Below are 27,250 nucleotides of genomic sequence, written 5' to 3'. Positions count from 1 at the left end.
GGGAGATGACAGAAACTTTAAAAAAGGCATTCACCTTGTCAATGAAACAGTTTGGCACACAAAAATTTAGTTTATTGTATTTTAGAGGCACATAATTGCAATTACCTATATCAAGAAGCCCTTGTAATTCAAGCAGGATAAAATTAAAGATGGCCAACCAGACCCTGACTTAAGAACAAAATACATTACAAACAATGCTGTAATTATGGGTTCGGCCAGGCCATCAATATTACATAATGCAGCTATGGAGGGTGGTGAGGGAATTGTATACAGTACAGTACCGTACTTCTATTTTTTAGATTTTGTTTGATAAATAAAACTCTTATTTTCACCACTCTTAATTCAATACCGCAGCAATGCACAAAAGTTGCCAACATTTTCTTCACCGTCTGCAGCTACAGACTCACGTTCTCCACAGTGACTATGTAGAGGGATGTTTTGTTGAGCACAGGAGAGAATTGTGTACCAGTGGCACCAGTAGGTTTTGGTTCTTTGAACTTCCTTTTTTGCCCTTTGTCTAACATAGATTGTATACTGTATATGACAGATTCACCATCCACAAATGCTCTCTCAAATTCTTCCATTAACATACCACTGGTTTTATGATATTCATTCCATTGGTTTTATGATATTCATTCCATTGGTGAGTTGACAGTGAACCATTCTTTCCACTCAAGTCATCAGAGCAAATCAATGGATCTGTGACAAATGTGTGAGCAATTTGGTTATTTCCTCCAGACCAACCACCAACTCATGATGATAAGAAAAAGAACACACGGAAAACAAAATCCTCCTTCTCGACCATGAACTCTGCTCAAGGCAAGCCATGGAAAATCTTGCAAATGATGAGAAAGTAAACAACAAATACGTGTAATTCCAAACTTTGCATGTGTTGAAGATGGAAAGTCTGATTTGGCTGATGGCACCCAAGGCTTCATAAAAATTACCTATCATCTGCAGTAATTGAGTGGGCAAAAATTTGCATGACTTATGTCATTGGAAGCTCCCTCTGGGTTTTTGGTCCGGCAGCCACTTCACTAACTTCCCCAAGCTCTGGAACTGATTTTGATTGCGCTGTATCTGATGCCTGACTTGTATGACCAGGTGACGAAGATGCAAAGAATGACATCAAAATCGGTTGGCACTTCATTATAGTTTTAGCTGGTGGCTCAGATATGGTTACACTTGATATTGTACAAACATATACAGACCATGACAATTTGGGTATTTAAAGGATTGTAAAGGTGAAAAAGAGTATCATTTATATGATTCAATTTAGCTTGCATATAATTAAAGGCAATGTGAATTAAGACTTCTTGTGCGAGGTTAAATACATAAAACTAGATTGGAAAAAGAATTGTCTGCCTTGCCTTGCTAGAGAAACTACAAGTTGTGTTTGCATATGTACTCATGCTATGTGTTGGGCAGGGCTTTGAAGCACAGTAGAGGGAAAATGTTTAGGTATACGGTAAAAACAAACAAAACAAAACATTATGAAACCTGACCTAACAGTACCTTTGTCTTGGCAATTTGGTGTCATTTTGTGAAAACGAATAGTCGCTTATACAGATATTCTATTCTTACGCCTCTTTCTCACTACTGTATACAAAAGCTATGGTCCCTTCACGTAATGTACCAAATTTATATTTTATTAATTTTTTAATGTGTTATGTATACTAAATTACAGTAGTTAAGTACAGTGGTCCTTTGGTTAACGAGCACAATCCGTTCTAGAAGGTTGCTCGTTAACCGAAAAACTCGTTCCGAAACCATTGTTTCAATGGGTTTTTGGGTAATTGGTTCCAGCTCACCGAAAATTGCCTAAATTCAACAAAAAAGGTAGAAAAGTACACTTGCTTTGAGGTGTGTATGTAGAAAGCTCCTGGATGATGATGATGATGGGAATTAGAATGGGGGTGGAGGAGAAGGGAGAAGAGAAGGCATTGGGGTGGAAGAGAAGTCACCCCATAGCGCCATTTCACCCATAAAATTTTAGTTCTCTTGGTGTAATTCAAGCTTATTTTCGTTAAATCAACACTGCACTGCATTATATATTGTCAATATGTAAAATAAATTTCAAAATGACCAATAATTTGCTTGCAAACACAGAAAAAAAGCGTTTAGTTGAAGAGTCTCAAGCAAGATGTTACCTCCACTGAAAAGACACAAAGACTGATGCCTGTATGCTGTGTTGGCAGGCTGGATGGCATGCCACAAACTAGTGACCCTACCTTCAATTATGTTCAATAATTGTTAAAATGACTCAAAAATTTAATATTAAACTTTTAAAATGATTGAATAGTATAAACTTCTTGATATTTACTAAAAGGGTAAGGAATTTAAGCCCTAGAACCGATTACTGTATTGGCGGACTAATACTACAGCTGGTGGACCGCCAAATGCAAGCTAAAATATGTGGAGGTCGGCTCGTAAGAAACTCGTTAATCGAGGGATTGCTCGTTAACCGAAGTTAAGAATCTTATGGAAGGTAACTCGTTAACCGAGGGACCACTGTACTAATTTACGGTATTTAGGTTGGTTTTTGTTGTTTGTGAACCAATTTAAATTTTTTAGGTATACCGGTATACTGTATATATACAGCTACTCCTTGACTTACGACATACTCGACCTGGTGTTGTCACACAATATCATGTAAGGTGCAATGGGCTTAATGTGTTTTATATTCGCAGCCGCTTAACGACATCACCATTGCGGGAGGATAAAAAATTTTACATTATGTGATCCATCCTCCTTGACTGTATAGAATCCTTGGTTGTATAAACAGCAGATGTCACCTTCATCCATTTAACATCCTTGTTTCCAACCAAAGACTATACACAGAGGATAGAAAAGAGACCCCCCTCAACATGTGATTGGAGTTCCGTTGGAAGCTTTCGACCTCTGTCAAGGTTTGTTGTCTCACACTTTAACTGGCACAAAATTCAATTCAGTGTTTACCCGATTTTTGTGGCTGGTGGATGTTATCCTTGTGTCATATACAACTGTGTCAATATGGTGGAAAGAGATATAACGAAATGTTCAGTCCACGCCACTTATTTGCCACACAGACTGGTGGCCTTGAAATTCCTAACCGGCAACTTCGCTGAGTGCATCACTCCCCCACCCCACCTCCACAAATACACAAACCAGGGCAGGCAATTAATTAGTGGTCAGCCAAGGTATAAAGTCAATGCTTACCCTCGAACTTGTCCAGTACTGCCCAGAGCTTGCCATAATTTTTGCTCTCACACTAATTCTGAAATTAATCCATCACGTCAGTGGCAAGTTACTGAGCAGATACAAAATCTATCATGGACAGACTAACGGATATGCAAACGGATGGATGGACACGGACAGCATCATTGCTATATATCCCCAAACTTTTGGTCCAGGAGGAATACTGAGAGAAAGAAATTTAACACCAGTCAACAAGGACAGGAGCTTCCACTACAGTAAAATGAATGACTTTTTATCTTCATAAAACTTAGAAAATAGGTGTTTGATGCAAGCTTAGGAAAACTTGACGCCTTTAAAAATTACGTCAAAAAATAATTTGATGTTCTTAAAACACAAGGAGCTGGTCTAATGCTACCAAGGTGTGATGACGCTTCCACACATCTAAAACAGGAGAGATCCAACTCACCAAAAACGTTGGTCTCTGTTGCCAAGCTGTGACAGGGTCAACACAGAAAATTTAAAGATCAAATGGTTCTCTGCCCAAAAAGACCTTAATCTTAATTGCCCGAGACATTACAGTCGGAGCACATTAAAATTGGGATCCAGTGGGAATTAGTACTTAGCTACTGGGATTGGGACTTGTTATTAGTACTAAGCTTCAATCTCAATGTTTAGGTTGTTACCATTTAGGACATGACTCCTCCAAAACACAAAGCCAATTAGCTAATAGCCTGTAAAGCATGATAATGAAACCATGATAACATGGTGAGGGTCATTTAATCTCAGTGTAGCAAGAGCATTCCCAGAAGAAATACAAATGCTTCTAAAATAGGCGAGTGTAATCACTGTACCCACTTGAATGGAAGGGGTAAGGCTCTGATGGGAACGAAGTGGGAGGGGATGACTCTGATACTCGAATGCACGACGTGAGGGAGGGAGACTTTCATATAGACGGTGACTGGACCACAGTGGCCACAAAGATGGTGTAGAGATAGAGAGTGGGACCACCGTCCATGAGAACAAGCGGCGGCATCACTACATTGAAAAGGGAGGGACACCAACGTCCTCGAAGATGTAGGGTAAAAGCGTAACATTCCTTTTAAAACTGTTGTGGGATGCAAAGGACTCCAGACTTAACTTATGAATTATTCGATAATAAATGAATATGATAGCTTGGACGTACCTGAGATATGGTGTGTTAATGTCCCTTGAAGAGCTGTTTTATATCTCACTTACCTGGAAAAAGATAAAGAAATATCAAGTTGTGATTACAGCACAGTACCTGCCATCTATCCCACACACACAACTACTGTATATGATTATTCATACTTCATTTACAGGAACAACTAAGTCAGAACCAATGATCTCAAGCATTAGTTTAAGTCCAATGGATGACTAAGAGAACAGCAGTAGTATTATTAACAGTTACCTTGTGCTGGTGATAGCGGTAGCCCTGGTGCCGCGCAAGGTCACCACCTGTCTCAGTTTTGACACTTACGATGACACCACATGGCACTTGACAACATCCTGCTGGACCCCATGACACACTTTACAGCACTTTGCAAGACTCAAACATTAATGGCACTTTATTGACACTATGACATCAATGGCACTTTTACTACACTTTTGACACCGTATGACATTATTGCATTTTGCTTGGACACTTTACAACTATGACACTTTATGACACTATGAAACTATACGTAGTGGATATTTTGCTGTGACCGGTAAGTTCCTACTAGCGCTATTTTACCGTGAGTGCACTCTGATTGGCTAATCGTTCATTACCGCGAACAATGCGAGAACTATATTTGACTGTAACTCTGGCGGCATTTGACATTTCTTTCGCTGGGAGTCGATCATTGTGTAGCTGTAAACACCTAAACATTTTTCTGCTGTGCATGTTAACTTATTACAAGGCAACATTTACTGGAACCTAATAGAACCTGACCTAACTAACCAAAGAAACCTATCCAACCTTACCTAACTTCCGAGCTGGGGGGCGGACCCCCGTCAAATTAAACAGACAGTATTTAGCCAATCAAAGCACACTCACGGTAAAATAGCATTAGTAGGAACTTAGCCGGTCATGGCAAAATATTCACTATGTAAACTGTATGACTTCTGATGGCACTTTAGGACACTTCATGACACCTCTGACACTTAATAACACCTTTTCATTGTGCACCAGATCTTACTATTTGATACGACACTTCTGACACTTCATAGCACTTTTTCATTGTGCATCACATCTTAAGACATTATACAACGCTTTATGACACCTTTGACACCTCATATCACTTTCATGGTGCATCACATCTTATAACATTATACAACACTTGTTAGATTTACTTTTACTTTTATCCTCTTCGCCACTGATCGCCTTGTTAACCGCTTGAGCGTTCGGTCACGTCTCTGATTACTTTTCCTTTTCATTTATCTTCTGCACCGGCTCCTGAATGTACCTGAACCCACTCCAGTGTTGGTCAAGTCTTGAAAGAGCTCACACTCGGTGCCGTCACAACACTCTCTGGTAGATTGTTCCAAGAGTTTAACAATTTAGTATCACTTTATCAGACCTACTGGCACTTAAAAGCATTTTTGTAAACTTTTATATATTACATGAATCTTTGTTAAATAACGTGACACTTTACGGTACTCTTTACACGTATGGGTGTCTTTACCGCACCCAATTACTTTGTGACACTTACTGTAAGTTCATGACACAAAACTTAACACAAACACTTTACGTTACTTACGAACACATTGTGATACATGTGATCACTTCACAATACTTATGAAAACTTCACGGCACTTAAAGCACTTTTTGATACTTAAGACCACTTTGGGACATAACTACTTTACGACACTTATAAGCACAGTGACTGCAAAAACTTTATGACACTTACAAGCACTTTACTACACTTGTCGATACTTTGCAGAACTCCAATTTAAGTCGCTTTACCCTTTTTTTTCTTTCTTCCGTGTACTGTACTTCCTTACCGGCACTAAGGCAGAGAGACACATGGGCCGCCTGTGATGGACGGCATCACTGCTCATTGGCTGTCTAATCACTGTTGCCAACCGAACGATAATTACCTTATGCGTAGGGTAATTCAGTTTATTTTGTTGGCCTGTAAGGCCTAAGGTAATTTTACTAAAATAGGGCAAAACGTAGGGTAATCAGTATCAGTAACCAATCATGCATTTTTCGCTGGCCATAAATTCAAATTTCTCGATGGAAGGAAAACTAGAAATTTCTCAGTTAAAAGGAAAACTAAATTTCCCCCCTTACTTTAATGGAGATGAAATGGTAGAATTAAAAAGAAAACAGATACTGAGTTTTTTTTTTTTTTTATCTGAGGTAAGAAATGTTGAAGATGAACTAGTTTTCAAAAACTTGTCATTCTTAACCAAACTGGTACGTGCCTTACTCCACACAATTGCTGAAACCGAAAGTTTTTCAATATTTACTGAGACAAAAAAAAATAAGATGGGTGCAAAATTACGGAATGCCTTTCTCACTACAAAACTTGCAAGAAAGCAGTAGAAGATGTGAATTACATGAAAGCGCTTGGGAACTTCGTGTTTTCTTCTTTCCTTGTGGTTATCAGCATATACCTAGATCACGCGCACCTACAGTGATTTATATATATATATATATATATATATATATATATATATATATATATATATATATATATATATATATATATATATATATATATATATATTTATTTATTAATATTTCTGAGCCCAAGGCGTAGGGTAAGAAGGGAATGTAAGGGAGTTTAATACCCTGTAGTACTGAAGAGCCTCGAGGAGTTGGCAACACTGCTGCCTCTGTTGACTTTCTCATACGTACGAAACCGCAAAATGAGACTGATTCAAGATTTGAGCGAACCGGTTAAACGTTGTCCAGTGCTATAAGTGTGTTGGTGACGTTTTATTCCTTCGTTTCTCCACACACGTAGCTTTAGAGAATTTTTATTGTATCTGTCAATATTTTAGTTCATATAATGGCTCGTTTTTTGGATGATTGAGTGTGATGTACCGAAAATAGATCAGTCTGTTCCTGAATGAACCCCAGAAAATCTTACGCCACAATGTCTCAGTGGTGTCAATCAACTAACTGGCGACAAAAATATCCAGATTTGTTTATATTGTTTATTCCTTTTTATTTTTTATTAAAATCAAACATTTTTTTTTAATTTGTAATAAACATAAACACATGTAAAAATATTTTAAATTATTTTTTTATTTCGAAAGTCCACGCTTTCGAAGACGTGTTGTGACACGATTAAACCAAAACTACCAACAGACTCCTCACATCTGTCTGTGTGGATTAATATTTTAGACAGAATAAAGTCAATCACGTGAAACTTAATTCATAAACGGTGTTCAAAGACAAAATGTGGGCGTTTCTTAGTTTACTAGTGTAATTAATCAAACTTGACTGCTGGATGGCAGTTTGAAGCTGTAGTTTACCTTTGATTGTCGGTAATAGCAATATTTATAATAATTATCATAGTCATTAAGCATTACTAAGATTATGTACGTTACTGTCAATACAGTATTACTACTGTATTATTATCCTTAGTATTATAAGTGATTATATTAATATTATTATTATTATTATTATTATTATTATTATTAATATTATTATTATTATTATGTCACTAATATTATTATCATCCCTATTGATTCTCATTTGTATGACCATTATCATCATCAGCATCATCCAATCATCCATGTTATTACTGTCAAGATTATCATCGGCATCATCAATGCGATCAACATCATCATCACCAGACTCGTTATGGTTAAATTGTCGTACTCAAGTTAATGGTAAAGTAATATAAAATATTATTATACGTTAAGCAGATGATACTGATCTTATCACAGATAGTGAGGAGGCATTACAAAAAAGGTTAGCAGATTAATGGAAAGGGGTGAAAAATATGGTTTAGGAGTTAATGCTGTAAAGGCGAAAGTAATGCTTGGTTTCCAAATTGGAAATCAATCCTAAAATATAAATTATGGTAGGCAACCGGGAACCTAAACAAGTGATATAAAAACAAGAATAGGGCAAGTAAAAACAGCATTCAATAATCTAAAAAACCTAATGAAAAGAGACACTAACTTCAATCTGAGAAAAAGGTTGCTGAAAGGCAGCAGCCGGGGGAAGGCACAGACTAGGGTAGATGAATGAAATTAAACCTGGGCCCCCAGAGATAATTAAGCCTTGGGGGTTTAGTAAAAACAGCTCGAGAATGTTTAAAGTGGAGGACTGTGGTCACCAACCCTCGGATATGAGAACTGTATATAATAAAAATGTGAACATTACATACTTTAATTTAACCCTAATTAGTGGGTTGCAAATGGAAGTTAAAAATGTAATTAAAGTATTTAAATATGAATCATAATTAGATTACGAATATGAATAAAAACAAAAGTGCTTTTGACGAAACGTTTTTAAATAGTTATCCACGTAATACCAAAACGTTCTTTATTATGTCGCAATCTTCATATATTGCGAGCCAATTGGAGGCCTCTAAGAGAGAAATAGGTTTTAAGGGGAGTTCAGTTTCCTTCTATCCTTGGCCTCCACCTCATTGCCTCTACCCATCGACTACTTTTAGCCAATCACTACTCATTGTTATGTCTGTTCAACTAACTCTCCCACATGGTTACCTTGACTTTTATACTGTAAATCAAGGATTACCACAACAAACTTCTAGGATGGTGGCAGTCTCATGGGTATTATTTCACTTGTTGCCACTAAACGAATCTCTGAAATTTTATTGTTGCAGGTCAGTAATTTTTACAATTCTAAGACACTTTTCTTCAATGGCATTTCTGACGACTGCCGCTAATTACATATAAGTGAGATATTTAAAATTTTATTTTGTATGTTTGTACGCGTCCGTACGTGGCGGCACACACTCAAAATATATGACGTACCGGTACACACCCCAAACATCAAAAGGCTGTGGAGACCCCCTCCCTGTTAGGTTAGATTAGATTCGAAACTGTTTTTCCGAGGCGGGGGAGGCTTATATCCGAAACTATTGATTTACACCAGAAATGAAGCTCACCATCGGAAAAACAATTTCAGCTTCGATTTCGTTTAGTGGCAACAAGTAAACATTTACTGTATAATGAGGCATATTAATTATCGAGATGGGGTATGTGAATGACATTACCGAAATCGATCACACATTTTTCTGAAGAAAAAAACATGACAGTTGATATTGTACAGTACATGTACCTGGCAAATACCTATGTAATTCGAAGTGATTTTCGCTTGTTGTCACTAATAAACTGCAAACAGCAATAGGCACCAAAATTGCCCTATTTGGGGGGGGGGGGATTTTGAGTTGTACTGCACAAAGTCATACCTTGGCACCATGGATCAAAGGGTCGCTGGCCTCTATCCTTTGTGGTGATCCCTATCAATTATATAATGTCAAGTGCCAGGCCTGTCACTAGGAGGAGGGATATCTGGTCAGGGAGGGGAGAGGTGTTGGTAACGGCTGGGACCTGTAGGAGGAGGTCATAGGGCAAATGAGGATGTGGTGAGAGAGGGTGTGAGCCTGTTGGGCGCTGTAAACGCTTCTGCGCTTCACCTTACACAAGGATGAAGGGGGGTGCCCATAAATGGGAAAAAAAAACAAGAGTCGGTTGACCACAAAGTTTACAAACAGTGCGGCTAGGCTAAGGGATGCCAATGTACTAGGCGTGGCGAAGTACAGTGGGGGAGGTGGAGGTGATATGGTGTGGTGGGGCAGGTACAGTAGGGGTGGAGGGAGACACATAGGTATTGACGCCTTTCTAAATTTACGTTCCTCAAATATTGATGAACCTCTTTTCTGACACCACTTTTCAATTGACCTACCACATATTTCAACCCATTAATTCACGCCCTTGGTAAATTCCCACACTCCTCTTGTAAGCAGTGGTTCACACGCGGATGTTCTCTTCTCGTGAATAACGTAATTGATAATTCTAAATTAACCGTCAGTCCATCACTGAAAGGGTCTCCTTCAATGGTGGGGGAGTAGTCCCTGAAGCACCACAGTGAATCAGTCATCCAGCATTATATATATTATATATACGAGATATATATATGAGTGCTAACGGAATCTGATTAACGAAAACGGCGTCTCAAAGTCAGTTTTATTTTCCAATCCCGGCTATTCGTTACAACAGTGAATTTTTTGAAAACGTCCTGAACCACATTAACATTTTCCAGTCATGAAAGGCTGAGGGACTCTCCTTAACCCTTCCCTTGCCTCACCCTCGGAGCGTGTGTCGGCAGCACTCTGTCCCACCCTTACTTGTTTGAGTTGTCAAGTATCCTAACGTGTACAGCAAATATCTCCCTCATGCCTTTTTCAGATCGTTCAAGTAAAAAACTAAAATAAAGTATATAAAGTTTTCTCGCTGGAAGGAAAGAGAAAATAACGCATATATCCTATTCTTGGGTACTTCACTAAAATCTAGTGATAAAAAGAGCTAGGCTGTCAGGATTTAGTGCGCGTGCGGGGTGATGGTGTGAGCGTGGTAGCTGAGACCGAGAGCGCCATACTCCACCTTCAGTAACACATGGTGTGTCATTTGTGACGGTGGTGTTACTGTGCCTCTCTCCTTATTTTAACTCGTGTCTGCCTCTTGTGCTCGATTGCTAATGTATGAGTGGTTAATGGTTTTTACTAGATCTTAGTTCAGTGCTGTTTGCGTGTGTGTGCCGGGAAATTCCTTCCTAAACTGTAAGCTGATTATCAACAGGATGAGCGAAGTAGATACCGGTAAGTATAGTCTGTAGGTTTACAACTTCTCTGTGACACCTGCATGTTGACCATGTCACTGATATATACATCCAGCAGTATCGAACTCAGGAGCTTTGACATATTCCTTTTTCTTTATTTTTGTGAAGAGTTGTATGTTATATTGTATACGTCAGCTTAGCTTGTCAACATAGAACGGACTAAAACCAATTAATTCGACAACGTGTGCAACTTTAAAAATTCAAGTTAGAAAGTTTGCCTCTTACATAGAAACCATAGACAATCAAGGTCGTCCTTCCTCGTTAAGCTATATTAAAATATATGGCTGATAAAAGGAGAGTAATGTAAGCTGTAAACGTCATCAAACCTATTGTAATATTTCATCACTATATTTTCGTGCTTTCAAACCTGATAATTTACGCTACCCGATTAACCCAACCCAACATAGCACAAATGGTTGGGAGTTCTACAGATATATGAAAGCATGTTATCTATGTGATATGAACACCCACCACTGGTGTAGGTCACATCGATCTGCCGCTCCTACGGCTACGTGACAGCTGGGTAATGCTCTGTGACGTCATCCTTCAAGCTTCACCATAAGGTTTTTCAGTTCCGTTTATTGTAATAATATAATTTTTCATTGATAATAAAATAAAGTAACGAAGAGAAAAAATGAAATTTAGAGTTTAAAAAAAGTTTCTGTCACGATGTTGACCCTAAGTCAGAGAGGGAAGTTTAAGGTTGAATTTCCTTGTCACATACATCATATAATTACATGTAGACCGCTGTTAATGTTAATTTAAGAAAACTTTTTATCGTAGCTTTAACAGAGAACATTGAAAAATTACACCATTTGATTTATTTTATAATTTATTGTCGGACAAAAACTCACAATTACAAATGGTAGTGATTTTTTCCGTACCATTACTGTAAAATTATATGACATGAATAAGCAAGAATTGAGTTAGTATTTAGCAACCGATGGAATCATAGTCCAATGAAAATTATGGACTCTTTGTTCATTTACTGCACAAGGCCTTTTGTAAAGTAATATGAACCTTACCACAATTTTGTCGAATTCACAAGTATTTGACAAGAATATTGTTGTTTAAACATGTAAAATAAACTTTCAACCATTGTAGACTATTAAGTGCAACAATCGTCACACCGAATACGGCTGGAATACTCTTCGGCAACCTTGCGACTCCTGGATCGATGTAGAAGTCCGACGGTGATTGGTCCTCGCGGGTCAGGCGATGTTACCCTCCCACAGACCGACCAATCACAGCGCTCTGCGACTTCTCATACCAGTACTCTGCTTCCTCAGTTTGTTTAACTCAAATACTTAACAGAGATGTGTTCTATTTTGAAATAATTATGCCGATGATTAATATATTATTCCATTTAGATAATAAAATACCTTATTGTAAAATTACATTACCCACTTAGAGTCGGGAGGGAGTGTTATGGAAGTGAGTGACGGTGAGCGAAAATCATTGAGTTTCGTTCCGCACGTGAACCAAACATCGACCCAGCACAGGTAGTCCTCCCGAGTCCCAAAGGCTCATACTGTATGTTCTCCGTGTGATAGATATGGTAAACGTGACCAAGGTAAAACTTAGTCATCTTTTGAATTAGTAAAACAACACGAGCACCATAATGATTAAATTAAGTATTGCGAGATTGATAAAGCAACTCGAGAATGCTGAATTTAAGAGCTATCAAACTTTTTCTTTGAGACGGGTAAATCCAAGCAACGCGAGAATGACACAGTTAGTGATAATGTCAAAACTCAGTCAACGTGTAATAAAACACATTCAGTAAGAACATTTTAAAAGTCAACAAAACGGCAAAACAAAGTTATGAATAAACTAATTCAGTGTCAGTAACCTGAGCATCTTTTACTTTGTAGTAAATATGAAACATTGAGTAGCTAATATGGTAATTTTGGTCAGTTTAAGGGGGACTTTTTAAGGTTAGTTATATTTTAACATTAGAGAAAAGGTGATTGGAAGGGTTAAGGTAGAATATCTTGTCCGTTCTATTTGTCCGATAAGTAATGCACAGTACAACACTGTTTGACATTCATAAAAGAGCTAGTACCCAGGCCGCTACCCGCACAATTCAGTCATGTACGGTATGGATAGATTTACACATGTATTTGTGATTAGCTGCTTCGCTTTTGGTTCAGGACACCTCCGCTTCCATGCTACTATGTTGCTGTTATAATGTTATTACTGTGCTTCAACAACTAAGATCTTTAAGCGCTTGACAAGGTTATTAATTATACCAGCCTAACAACAATTAAAATCTGAGTTAGAACTTTTAACTGTATAATGCTACTAGTTTTCCTATAACTGCACATTTACACTACCCGCGCTAAACTGTCTTATTTCCAACACACACAGTCATCTGACTGCGCAGGGAATTTCTTTACTACCCAATCTCAAAGTTTTCCTCTAAGTCTTAAGACAACTCCTGTTCATAATTAATTACACAAAACGTAGGCGTGGTTTAGGCCCCTAGTGCACCAAGGTGCCAGACAGGCCCATACGGTATTGTTTCTTGCGTCACAGTGGTAGTCAGTCCCGCGATATTAACCTAAGAATGTTTTCCTTTAACGCCCAGGTGGCACAAACACTGGAACACATGGTCACCGGAGACCGTGGAAGAGTGGGTGTCATCTGAGCGTACTGTGGTTTGGTATAGATACAAATGAACCACCACGTATTTAACCAGTCCAGCTAAGCTTACCCCACGATCAATAGGCTTGGTTAGGTCAAGTTGTATTTCCTTGCTGTGTCAAAAATTGGACAAATCAATTATTGGGCAAAGGTGTCAAAAATTGGACCAATGAGAGTGTAGCTGATCTCTCTGTAGCCGGAAGTGTGTGTGTGTGTGTGTGTCGGGGAGTGGTAGTGACGTCACTGGGTCATAGGGTTCACGGCGGGGGGTGAGATGTTTTCTGCAGGAGGAACAAGAACATGTACCCCAGGTGAATTTTTCAACATTTACCTTTCAATACAGCCCAAGATCTGGAATATTTATTTATGTTTTGGCTGACTGAGATAACAAGAATTAAAGTGCAAATTGCGTCGCCATTTAAATTATCAACTTTACGCCGTAACTACAATTAGTCAATTAAATGCGTTTTCACATCTCCAGCTGGGCAAAAAAATAACAAACCTCTGAGAACACTTCGGATCTTTCAGGTTTGGTCAGACGGGTTTAGATAATTTAACGTATAACGGATAGTTTACCTTACGCTGAACTCTGGGTGGTGAATTTATTTTTTCTTCTTGAGTACCTATAGGAGAGCGTTCCTTTCTGTGGTGGAAAGTAGCTCACTCTCCCTTGCCCATAAATACTGTAGATTAAGTTGCTATAGTCTGGCCTATTAATCTCTAAGGAAGAAATAATATATTTATATCCTCTAATGCCAGAACTCGTTCTACGCTTAACTACCCGTCTACGAAAGATATGTCTGCTGTTAATCGCAAATCACATCGCCAAGAAAACTGAGAAATAGCTCGCCACAACCACCAAACTCCTAAACGTTTTTCAACATGAGAATACAGATCATGTACTTCGATGTATTGATAAACGGACAACACATGTGGTGACAACAGTGTAAATGAGGATTCTTTTACGGTTTGGTATACCACCATGTCAGGTCTTCCAAAAGTCTCATCTGATTAGATTCATATAGTAGAAGTATGAAGTAACTTTTACACGTGTTCTCATATCTGGTGATTTATGAGTTAGCTGTTTTTTTGTGTGGAGCAGTGCCAAGGTAGGTGTGGAGCGTCAGGGTAGGTGTGTAGAGCATCAGGGAAGGTGTGTGGAGCATCAGGGTAGGTGTGTGGAGCATCAGGGTAGGTGTGTGGAGCGATAGGGTAAATTTTTGGAGCAATTGGGTAAATGTGTACAGCGCCGTGTTAAGTGTGGAGTGCTCGGGTATGTCAAAGACACGCTCTGTAAACTCGCAATGAGTTACCTTCAACACTAACATTAAATGTTGTGAAAAAAAAGTGTTGGTATACTTCAGCATCAGTGGAATTTGCCGTGGTGTCCTAAGGCTGGCACCTAGCTGCTTAAATTAAGTAACATGATAGAGGTCTCAAATATATATATATATATATATATATATATATATATATATATATATATATATATATATATATATATATATGCAAGTAAATCACTGTGGGTGCGCGTGATCCAGGTATATGCTGATAACCACAAGGAAAGAAGAAAACACGAAGTTCCCAAGCGCTTTCGTGTATTTCACACACACACACACACACATATATATATATATATATATCAAAGGTTTTGCTGTGTTATTCGCTGTATTTTTCTAACTGGACGACTTGCGTGTTGTTCCATGTGGCTGCCGCTGGTGTGACCTTGGCGATGTTACACCAGATCAGCGGCAGTCCTCGTCCTCCCACACAGGATTTGAACAATTGTTTGTCTCTACAGGAACTGTATATCGATAATGTCAGCTTGATGAAGTCATGAAGTCATTGAAACACGAATTTAAAATTATTTTCGTATAAATTTCATCCTCTGATCAGTGGAAGATGAATAGAGATACAACCAAGAATACGGTGTTGTTCCCTTGTCGACGATGAAATACGAAAACTATTGATCGCGACGGCTAAGTAGGACGAATTGCTCATAAAACAAAGAAATTGAAGATATCTCAACGATTTACGGCAACCACACGCCTGTCCTATATTATATGTGCAATTTGTACATTGTTGTAGCTGTCAAATGCAGCAATAACTAGAACAATAGGAGATTTGGAAGCAGCAGCTGTGTGATTCCGTTTGTGCGCCACCACGCGGTCATCACCCACATCGAGCGCCTGGGAAAAAGCCCCATTGCTGTTCTTGAATGTCAAGGAAAACGTATTAAATGAGGTTTACTTGATTCATCTTAATACACTGACCGTAGAGATCGTTAAACAAGAACTCAGAGGAAGTGTGTTAAAATTTTTTTATACTGCCCGGCAGCAGCAGCAGCCGCAACAGATCAGCTGGTTGCCGTTGCCGGCAGTGTTGCTGCTGTACTGTACTCAGTTGGTCCTCTGCCACTGACAATCACAGTCGTGCCGAAGTACAGTCCTTACATCACTGCTGTCCTTGCTTATAGTTGTGTGCAGTGCTATTTAGTGTGCTTGGGGACATACAGTATGTCAAGGTTCCGCGGTTTGTTGTGTTTCATCATTTAGTTGATCTATGTTCGTAATTTAGGACATTTTGTAGCTTTCCGCATCACCCTGAGTAGAGTTAAGGGAGTTTTACGATATTTAATTTCGTGCACGATTTCAGTCATCAAGTTGAGAGTGATCAGTGACAATAGTTTCTAATGTTGAAGTGGACAAGGCACAGAATCTGCCTTTGTCGGCACTTGACAAGCATTCATATGCTTGTGAGGTGCGAATAATCGCTTCATCATTACCAGTGAATATTCAAGTCTTATAAGGAAAAATATATGAAATAGAATATGGAATAGCTCAAAACAACACCACATATGATATTTGGTATTATTATTCATTTGATATTTGCCGTCGTAAATGTCAAATTGATATTGGTATTGTCTTTTGAACTTGGCAAACAAATATTCTCCAGAATAAGTGACTGTACAATAGATTATTATTAAAGTGGCAAACTGATTGAAAATTTGAAGATACCAGTTCAGATAGAGGAACCAGCTGTACTTGGCATTAACATTATGAATCAGTGGATTGTGCAGTCTTACCAGACTGGGGAAGTGAGTGGCTGTGGTTAGGACTGGCTGGGGCAAGGTACGGGAGTGCCAGGAAAGCGGTGAAGGGTTGGTTGATTGCATGAGCTGAGAATAGAGAAGCTTCCCTGGCGGCCGCCTGGCAGTGATGTGTTGGAGTAGCGCACCTGCCATCACCTCACTCCCTTGCCACCCGTACGAGAACTTACGGAATTGGATTACATAACATGGCAGGAACGAGAAATGTGAACAGTATTTGGAATATACAGTATGTGATCATAATATTTCTTTTCACCTTTTGTAAGGTATCAGTGTATTGGCAACCTTATGACGAGAAAAAAAGCTTGGTACAACCCTGTACAAGAAACGTTTGTGGGCAGCCCAACTTCTTTTCTGGATGTTGAGACGTTAATGAGATTTTTTTTATCGTTTCTTCATACAGTATTTCATTTCTTGACAAATATTTTCAAAAATTAAATTTCCAACCTCTAAATACTGAAATGTGTAACAAATTAATTTACAATTTAACAATAAACATGATAAATGAGTTTAATATAAATGTCTTAAACTCGATATGTATTTGAATATGTATTTGAAAGGTCTTTTGGGGGTGTTCTCTGTTTTCATTAGGTCGCAACTCAACTACATGGTCCGTCCCACGTCAACAACGGGATGTGCATCTTGCCTCAGAAAGAGCGAGAGAAAAAAAAACTAATCATGAGCTGAGCAGAACCTGTGAATTGAAAGGTATTCATGGGGCTGGCAGGCACTTAATCATTGTTTACAGACCTTTAATTGAATATGCCAACTTATATTATTTAAGTGAGTAATTCTTAATCACCAGCTTGGAGATGTTGCGTGGGAATAAAGCTTGTTTGGTTTGGCATGCTTGCGTAGTGTAGGCGAGCTGGTACCGAGAAACTACAAGGAGCAAAGCTGCCTCCTTGTACATACATATCCAGAATGTCAATGATAATAACACCTATTAATGACAATGGTAATGATGGTAAACCCGGATAATGATTTTGTTAATATCAGTGATATAACATGAGAATGAAAATACCAGAAATAATGATACACCTGAATAATGGTAGTATTGTATTGTACCACTAATAAAGATAAAACCAGATAATGATGATAATGATAACATTCTTGTGTGTATTACAGATACTTGAACAATAATAATCAAACGACATATAAGTTAGAGCCAATCAGCTGTCACTTTAATAATTCCCACGTCAACTGGAATATGAGATGTCGGGGTTTGTTGCATAGGTCATATATTTACACCTACACAAGTATAGTACACAGCTTATACGAGTTGAAATGAGAACAAAGGTTAATCTGTAGCATTTGCAATAAGCTGTATTAGTAATTTATTGTAAATAAACTGCTATGAGTTGACAAGATGAAATAAAGCCACCTCTAGCATTTGCAGTAAGCTATGTGAACCCGGGTGGGCGTGTTCTTATCGGGTGATTTATTGTGTCATCCATTTATGATTTGTATTCAAAGAGCTAAGTGATGTCGCTAAAATATATTAACTGTTCGTTAGTAATTGTCAACCGAACCAGTGGCAAACTCATAAGACTACTTTTGTTTTTCCAACACGTACTAACTCGAGTTTTGATTATGAAGAGAAATATCTTTCACAATCAATTATGGCTTCTTTAAAATGTTATCGCTGCCCTTATAAATTTAGTAACTCCTTAAAGCATGATCGGTACTGCATGTCTCGACCAACAACCCATGAAAAATAAAACCTTAATTTTCGGGTCACACTAGAAAGGCCATACAAAATAATGACCACTCAGATGTACTACCATCTTGAGATCATATATATATAAACATTATTAAGAGGTTTTATTAATACGAAATAAAACAAAAGACTTAAATTACACATGATTTAATTATAAGTAGTTTATAAACTTAATGTGTTTACTTTGGCAGCGGAACATCAAATGAAAACTGTATATTATATAGTGAAGAGAATTTTGTTAATTAGACATTGCCGTATTACTCGGGAGCAGACTAGTGAAGGAGGTGTGGTAGCAGTAATGAAGGTGCCCTACTATAGGCTGCCTCTGACAAATGTACGGTGCAGGTGTCACATTCAGTCCTCTCATGGCCACCCCGGAGATCCTGTTTGTTAATAAGATCTCATGATTTGGCAAGAATCTGTCTTTATATATTTAATATAAACAGAAAGGATTCACCCTAAATATAGTACCGTATTCATTGACTTTTGGTATAAGTGTCCGGCCGATCACGATACCTTTGATGTTTAAGTATAAACAAGTACTGCAATGCGCTGCGACGAAATTTCGAGGTCGCCTCCTGCCACAGATATGTATTGACACTACTTGGCAGACAGTCACTCGACGTAATAGTTAGATGTTCTGACTAGGGCTGAGGGTATATCAGAAGGAATTTCCTCTTATAACTCTGATAGACTTTGGTTGATAATGGGAAAGCTCATATCACACTTAGGTAAATTTTCGCGGAGTTTTTTTTTATCTTATTTAAAAAAATAAATTTACATATATACATATATATTACATATTAATATATTTGTGCGTTAAATATTTGGATGACTTTTCTTTCAAAATATAATTGACAGTAAGTGCGAATTTTACGATGGACATTTCACTGGACACACACATACAGCGTTGACTGGTTTTTGAGGAAGGACGTACAGGTGAAATAGTGCAAGTAAACGAAATTTGAGGTTTTCTTGTTGGAGTTTTCACTTTATATGATTATATAAATTACAACAAATGAAGGGAAATATGTGTATTTTCACTTGCGTAATCCACCATCTTGATCAAGATTAAGGCAATACTGTACACTTACGATTCAAAGAACCATCTGAAAACTGCTGTACCTGTACTGTACTGTATACCTAAATTTAGACAGGAATTTATATTTCAGAATAAAATTTTTGCATGTAGTTTGCGCTTCCCTCGGAATATAAACATAAAGGTGGAGGGGGCGTAGCGTAACGGAGTGTGACAGGAGTTGAGTTCCTTGACGTGTATTATGTATCATCCAAGGATTATTTTTACTCACTCAAAGCTCCGGAGCGTTATTGTGGTACCTCATTAATCGTCCTTCTTTGCATAATATTTTTTTTCATTTTGTTAAGGTTTAGAGTCAATGAGAGCATGTTTTGTATGACCCATCGATCCTTTTTGTTTTTTTTATTTATTAATTTATCTTTTCTCAAGTCTTTTATTGGCTTACTGTATGTTGCTGTATACTCTACGTACTTAACAATCTCAAGAAACCCTAAAGAACAGACAGGCAGTGAGAGTGTGAGCTTCAGGAGTCAAGATGTGCTGATTGACATTTACGCCAACAATATGTGGAATGATACCTGCGGTGTTCGTTGCTTGCTGACACCTGTGATTGAAATCAACTGGAGAATGTTTGTACTTGCTGAATATTCGATTGATTATTACGTAATGCAATAACGAAAGATCCGCACGAGAAAACTATTCAGTATGCTTAAAACCGTACAGTATCCTGAACAATTTATAGTGGATCATGCTTAGAAAAGTCAGTAGGTACAACAACTGCTCTGTTTGTTGTCCTTAATCGGATTGCATGTTTTATGTTGCCTGAACTAGGATATGAGGCTAGGCTCATTCTTTATCGCTGTGTATCTATGGGAATGTGGCTAAAGGTAAAAAGTAAGAGGGGTTTGTGAAGGGAGGGAGTTATAACTCACAGAAGGGTTTTAGCAAACTATGTAAACTGATTTTAACCGCCTGATCTGCATTTTTAGTCCCGTAGACAATTTTATATAGGGGCCCATGAAGTCACATATATGATGTCACTCCACCACTGGGTAGCCAGCCACTGCCATAACTTATTCCCTTTCTTCTAGGGTGCCCTTTTACAATGCAGGTACGCACTATATAACCCAACCCCTCCTAACCAAACCATTAAATATAGGCGCGTTAATTATGGCAGTGGTTGGCAAGTGGTGGGCTTGGCGTCATGCGTGAATGACGACGCGGGTCAATCAAGGCGCCGATAGCAAACTAGATTTTTATTAACTTAAAGGATATTTACTTAAATATTATTACATTAATCTAAATTCGACAACGTCCTCTTTGATGACAGTATGGTAACCTTAATTTTCGAATTAGTTAAGTATTTTGTGACAATATAACAGTGTGTGTGTGTGTGTGTGTGTAATCTTATTTCGATAAATACTGATGTATATTGACCTTGAATAGGTTTATTTAAAAAAAATATTTGTGCCTTTCATTTTAGTTCGTAATTCATGGAATTACACTGAATAACTGTTTCATACTATTTTACTAATGTTAAAAACACACGAACGGTATTATCATTTCTGAATACTTTACGAAATGAACCAAGATCATAATGACGTCATAGCGAAGCCTCGTCGAGATTGTTCTTTCTTTTTTTTGATACAGTATATTAGTGAGGACTCGCCCTCCCCTTCCCTCCCTCTCCAATGGCACTCCACTAGCTTTCAGTAGAATTAGCATCCGCCTCCTCCTCCTCTCCAGTACTGTCACCCTCCACCAACTTGAGCCTCCCCCTCCTCCATACCCTCCCCAAGAACATCACCTTCAGCCAACTTCAGTTAACCCTGCTGATCAAACGACACTCACAGTAATTACCGAGTTGCCCGCCGTCCATACTAACATCCTACAGTTCTGAATCATTCACTTATCGACGTAGGCTTTTCTTTTAGGCCACCTTGCTCACACAGTGGTTATTCATTTGACTCTTGTAAGGTTTGTATGGCATTGTATTGCGTAGTTTAGGAGGGAATGAGGTTTCGATTGAATTAAGTACGACTCTCTCTCTCTCTCTCTCTCTCTCTCTCTCTCTCTCTCTCTCTCTCTCTTTTTCTTTTTCTTTTATCTTTTTATGTGTTGAAACGTCTAGGCTTGGAGATTTGCCGTACGAAAAAAATATGTTGGGAGGAAGAAAGAAATATTTACGAAATTTGCAGAATTATAAATGAGAGAGAGAGAGAGAAAGAGCGAGCAGGTTGTTGACCTTCAGGAATGTGAGGTGAAGAACTAGGTAGGTTATCCGGTATGTTGCAGGGGAGGGGGTGGGGGAGACTGGGGCGTTGTGGTAGGCGGTAGGGAGACAGGCGCTCAGGTCGTTGACTCCGCCAGTTCAAGTTCTTATTGATAATCTCTAGGAAGCGTAGAGAGAGTATGGTTTGACGTGTGTGTGTGTGTGACTTTGATGATGTGTGGTACTGTTGATGTTGACAATCACCGGAAGACCTCTAAGGGTGAGGGTGGAGGGAGGTATCTCTTAAATTACAGCCAATATACTTCTCTCCGTTGTACTGTACCTGCTGGTTACGTAATATCATTTGGAACTCGTTGTAAATGTAGTCAGCGGCTGGGTAATGGCAGTGTGACGTGGTTTTGTTGTGCAATCCGGCCACCGTGTGTTGAGGAGTGCATGACAAAAAGGAAAATGAAATGGTGATGTGTGTGGTAGGTGGTAGTGACAGCAGCAGCAGGAGAGAGAGAGAGTGTGTGTGGGGGGGGGGTTAGGTGGTAGTAACAGCAGCAGGAGGGTTTGTGTGGTAGGTAGGTGGGTAGCAACACACACAGCAGGTAGAAGTGCATGGGGGGGAGGTAAAGACAGACTCTGGTGTGCTTCGGTAGCGTGTTGGAGAAGACCCAACTGGCTCCTCCTTCAGTACATTATCCTCACGACCTCAATAATACCCTCACGACCTCAATAATACCCTCACGACTCATAATAATACCCCCACGACCTCACAACAACACCCTCACGACCCCCTACAATATCCTAACGACTTTACTATTACGCATCAGTGATAAAACTAAGATGTGGGATTATTACAGCAAAATGGTTATGTGGGTACTGTTTGCCATAGTACCGCATATTTCACTGGTAACGTGTGTCGTGAATAATAATGGTATGTCCACACAACAGTATACGATTATATGTGCGGTGGATAACAAATATTATCCCCACATCACGGTATATATATATAAATGAGTTATAACGAATGGTATGCCCGCACCACAGTATATAATGTAAGATGCCTTTAAAGAGGAATATGAGTGCACGTTAACAGTGATGGCAACAGTTTAGCATTACGGTATCGAAGTATAGTGCATTAACCTGTGATTTGGCTGTGTTGTTTTGCCGTAAAATCTTGCAGAACAATAAGGTGGCGCCTTTAACCTAAATGTGAATGTGGCTAGAAGCTACCAACTTAGATCATTTGCCCCTGGCAGTGTGTGCTCTGCCTTCTTTAACCCTTTCCCGCTGATTGTCTCACGATAGAATTTTTTCTGCCTACAGACAGACGATTTTATTCAGCTTTGGGAAATCTCCAGGACCTAAAGGGTTAAAATTGTCTATTACACACACACAACCCATTAGCATTGAGGACTATTTTGATTGTATCCATTAGAACTGGGATCTATTAGAATTGGGATTCATTAGAAGTAGGATTCATTAGGATTGGGAGTTTTAAACATATCCATTAGGCCTGGGGTCACCCAAGAGAATTAGAACCCATCAGTACTGGGACCTGTTAGATCTGAGACTCTAGAACTGACAAGTGATCGCTGGCCCTTTCTTGCCAGGTGAAAGTTTGAACGCTCGTGCTTGGCTAGCGCGCAACCGCTGTCCTGCTGACAGAGCACAGCAAATGAGGGTGCGCCAAGTCCGTAGACTTGCATCGTTTTCCAGCATAAATAAAATGGTTAATGAATGCCTTCCTAAAGAAACCATCGACATGGGACCAGGTTTGTTCCACTCTACGAATTTTTTGCGATTTTTCCACCAAGTTTGATGAAAAACGATTGTGCCGTTTCGGCTGCCCAGAACAGACACACACACAAACAGACAGACACATGCCTAGTCCTATAGTATATTAGATATCCGTTTGGACAGGGATCACTTTTTTTTTTATTATTATTATTGGGCACCCCCCTACATCCTTGTGTAAGGTGAAGAGCAGAAGTGTTTACTGGGCCCAACAGGGAAGCATGCTAAGTTCATGCTTGCCTTTATGTCTCATGAGTTAAGGGCTTATAAGCCTGAAGAGTCAAGGGCGTAGAAGCCTGAAGAGTCAATGGTTTATGTCATCAAGTTATTGGAAGCTCCAACAACTTTCCCTGAATACGAATTTGCAACTTTAGATTTACAACAGGCACCTACATTACTGCTAGGTGAACAGGGACCAATGAGGGCTAGGAAATATGTCCAAACAACTTTTCCACCGGCCCCGGGAATAGAACCCGTGACATCTCGTTTGCGAGGCAAGAGCAGTACCGTTCTACCACCGGCGCCCCCAGGGATCGCTTGTTAAGTCTGGGCTTCCAAAGTTAACCCTGGCATCACCTTTTATCACACCTGGGTAAATTGTCCAGCAAGTTTCTTTGGTCTGTTGTGCTGCAGAATGGTTATGTTAAACAGGTAAACTACACGAACCAACCAATCATAAACTACCAAACAGGGATGGTTGAGATAGGTTGGGTTTTCAGCAGGTTCACACACATTTACACGTCCTAACACTCCCTCCCACACGTCCCAACACTCCTTCCCACACTTCCCAACCCTCCCTCCCACACATCCCAACACTCTCTCCCACACGTCCCAACACTCCCTCCCACACGTCCCAACCCTCCCTCCCACTCCCACACGTCCCTCCCTCCACACGTCCCAACTTCCCAACCCTCCCTCCCCACATCCCTCCCACACGTCCCAACACTCCCTCACCCTCTTCCACACGTCCAAACACTCCCTCCCACACGTCCCAACACCCTCCCTCCCACACGTCCCAACACTCCCTCCCACACGTCCAAACACTCCCTCACCCTCTTCTACACTTGAACATCTCCCAACAGTACCTTCAGTTGTTGTAGTGTGTGTTTGTTTACGATCCTAGCTTATACTGTTTTTCGTTACCTGAGAGAGAGGTCGCGCGCGGCCATGCATGTGTGTGTTTGTGTGAAAGAGAGAGCTCAGAGAGAGAGAGAGAGAGAGAGAGAGAGTTGCGCCATAACCGACGAGAGGCGGCGAGACTGTTTACGTGATGCACATAGCGTGGCTCGAGGGAAGTGGTGGTGTACCCTCATCCTGGACTCTCATAGATTCGTATATTAATAACTTCCCTTAGATGAGGTTCTGAGAAAGCATCCCACGGGTTCACTTAAGGGTTCAAAAGTGGTATATTATACTTATTTGGAGGTGAGGTGTGTACAGGAGACACTAATGGTGTGTCCGTGTGATCAAATTTCAGCAGGTGGCATGTCAACTGTGAGTTTTTACGGTAAATCTTACAATAATTGACCTGAGTTAGGCAGGTGTTTCCCCCCAAACTTAAAGGTTGATTTATTTTGGTATACTATTGTTAAAGGTTCGCAGTCAACGTCATAATAGTGAGTTTTGCTTCTATAGACAGGATTATTATTTTCTGCACACCGGTTCCAAATACCTTATTGTGACCACCTTTAAACCCCTAAAGTAATCCCTTAAACATAAACAGTAATGCAGGTGGGTTACGGGGGTATATACAGTAGTGTCTCCCTAAAACACACACATACACATTAGCTACCTCTGAACACCTGATGTGACTCCGTAATGGATGGTTAGCGATTCTTGTCGAGTTCTGTATAGTATGTCGTGGCTGAGACCCTTACTAATATTTACCACGTTAAGAGAGAGTCACTCGCCGATTTAATCTTGATCACTATTACATGCTCAGGTACGTCCAAGAACCCGTGTATGCCCAGGCTTTCCAACGATTATTAAGTTGACCAACATCCCGGCTAGCTCGTGAACTGATAGTCTGGCCTTACGAAATGTCATTAGTACTTTACCGTTCAGTAACACTAGAGAAGCTTCACGTCTTTGCCGTTGAATACCACTAAAAAGTCCACAAGGATCGAAGTTAACGTGTTTGTCAGAAATCTTCATTTATTTATCAGAAAATCAATAGATACCGATAAGTCAGGAATACGTATATTTAATCCAAAAACTTGTGTTATGTTAGAAATTAATTTATACCAAAAGTCTGTATGATTTGTGTAAGAAGTCCGAATATTTACTGTATTTCAGAAACTCGTAATATTGTTCTTGAATTTCAGGGTTGAAAAAATAAAACCACAGTGCAAATACCGGTATTAAAAGTGTGTCAATCATGAGCAATGTTGTGGAGGCAGCGTCAGCGGCGGTAGAGGTGTCAGCCGCCGTTGGCCACGCCGTAGGAGACGCTGTAAATGCCACAGCAGACACTGTGGGCAAAGTTACAACGTCAGTACTCGAAAGTGCAGAGGGTGTCGTACGTTCAGCTGCAGAAGAGGCAATAGGTGTGGCGAAGGAGGCAGCATCGTCCAAGCCAGCAAGAGAAGCAGCAGAGGTGGCCGGGAGTGCGTTAGAGGAAGCGGGGGTCGTCCTCCAGCAAGCAGGTCACGCCCTCAGACACCTTCCACCACCTCCACTTGAACAAATGAAGCCCAAAAGTAAGACAGAGTCGATGTTTGAGACAACTAACTCCCTCTAACACGGTGATGGGACTTTCTGATCTATATCGTAGATAGAGAATTGATATTTGAGACAGCTAACTTGCTCTTAACACGGTGATGGTACTTGCTTGGGTTGTTTGACCATTATAGGTTTAGTGATAAAGCTCTGGGGTTGGTGGTGGCTATTTGTTTCTTGATAAAGTCACTAACACTGGTGTATGAACCAGAAGAGGCAATTGTTTGTTTAACGACTACAACAGTGGTGGCGTGAGACGTCCGCCACCTGGAGGTGTGTGTGTGTGTGTTTGCACGTGTATAAATACGTGCATGCTTTTGTGTGTGTTTATTAGTGTGAAAGAGCCTACAGGTATTTACATTTATGGATATACATGCTTGTATGTAGGTGTTTGTGCAAGTATAATTTAACTAACTAACTAACTATATATATATATATATATATATATATATATATATATATATATATATATATATATATATATATATATATATATGTGTGTGTGTGTGTGTGTGTGTGTGTGTGTGTGGGAGGAGGGGGGGGGGAGTAGCACATGCTCGCCTAACATTACCATATTGACCAAGCAGCTGTTGACATGCACGCTTCAGCATTCACTCTCTTATACCCGCCTGTTTCTGTCCCACAACATTCCACCCGATCTCGCAAGGTTTCTCCGAATCACCTGTGCTCAATATAGGTAAGATTGGCCAATATAATAATAAGGACTATAACATCACTAATACTAAATATGGATATGGTTGGCTATTAGTTAAGAGTGATTCTTTCAAGCCACAGTCATAAACGTCTTAAGGTCACGGATTAGAAAATGATTGAGGTCACGGATTAGTAAATGTTTGAGGTCAAGGATTAGTAAATGTTTGAGGTCACGGATTAGTAAATGTTTGAGGTCACGGATTAGTAAATGTTTGAGGTCAAGGATTAGTAAATGTTTGAGGTCACGGATTAGTAAATGTTTGAGGTCAAGGATTAGT

At 39.5% G+C, this 27,250-nt stretch overlaps 1 protein-coding gene across 7 annotated transcripts in view; it reads left to right on the top strand.

The window, feature by feature from the left end:
- The first annotated feature begins 10,794 nt into the window (after window positions 1-10,794).
- LOC121878196 (long-chain-fatty-acid--CoA ligase 1-like) overlaps window positions 10,795-27,250 on the top strand; it is a 93,347-nt gene continuing 76,891 nt past the window's right edge. Inside the window, exons 1-2 of one of the 7 annotated variants that reach the window (XM_042384252.1) lie at window positions 10,795-10,988; window positions 25,865-26,239. In XM_042384252.1, coding sequence (XP_042240186.1) covers window positions 25,918-26,239 — 322 coding nt within the window. In that variant the 5' untranslated portion in view covers window positions 10,795-10,988; window positions 25,865-25,917. Of the gene's footprint in view, window positions 10,989-16,029; window positions 16,169-25,864; window positions 26,240-27,250 lie in introns of those variants that run through there. The other 6 variants (XM_042384254.1, XM_042384253.1, XM_042384255.1 and 3 more) reach the window with 6 other exon arrangements.

This window comes from Homarus americanus, unplaced genomic scaffold (genome assembly GCF_018991925.1).
Source record: "Homarus americanus isolate GMGI-L3 unplaced genomic scaffold, GMGI_Hamer_2.0 scaffold45562, whole genome shotgun sequence".
Lineage (NCBI taxonomy): Eukaryota > Metazoa > Arthropoda > Malacostraca > Decapoda > Nephropidae > Homarus > Homarus americanus.
The sequence above is the reverse complement of the archived record's forward strand: the minus strand, read 5'-3'. Positions and strand labels throughout refer to the sequence as shown.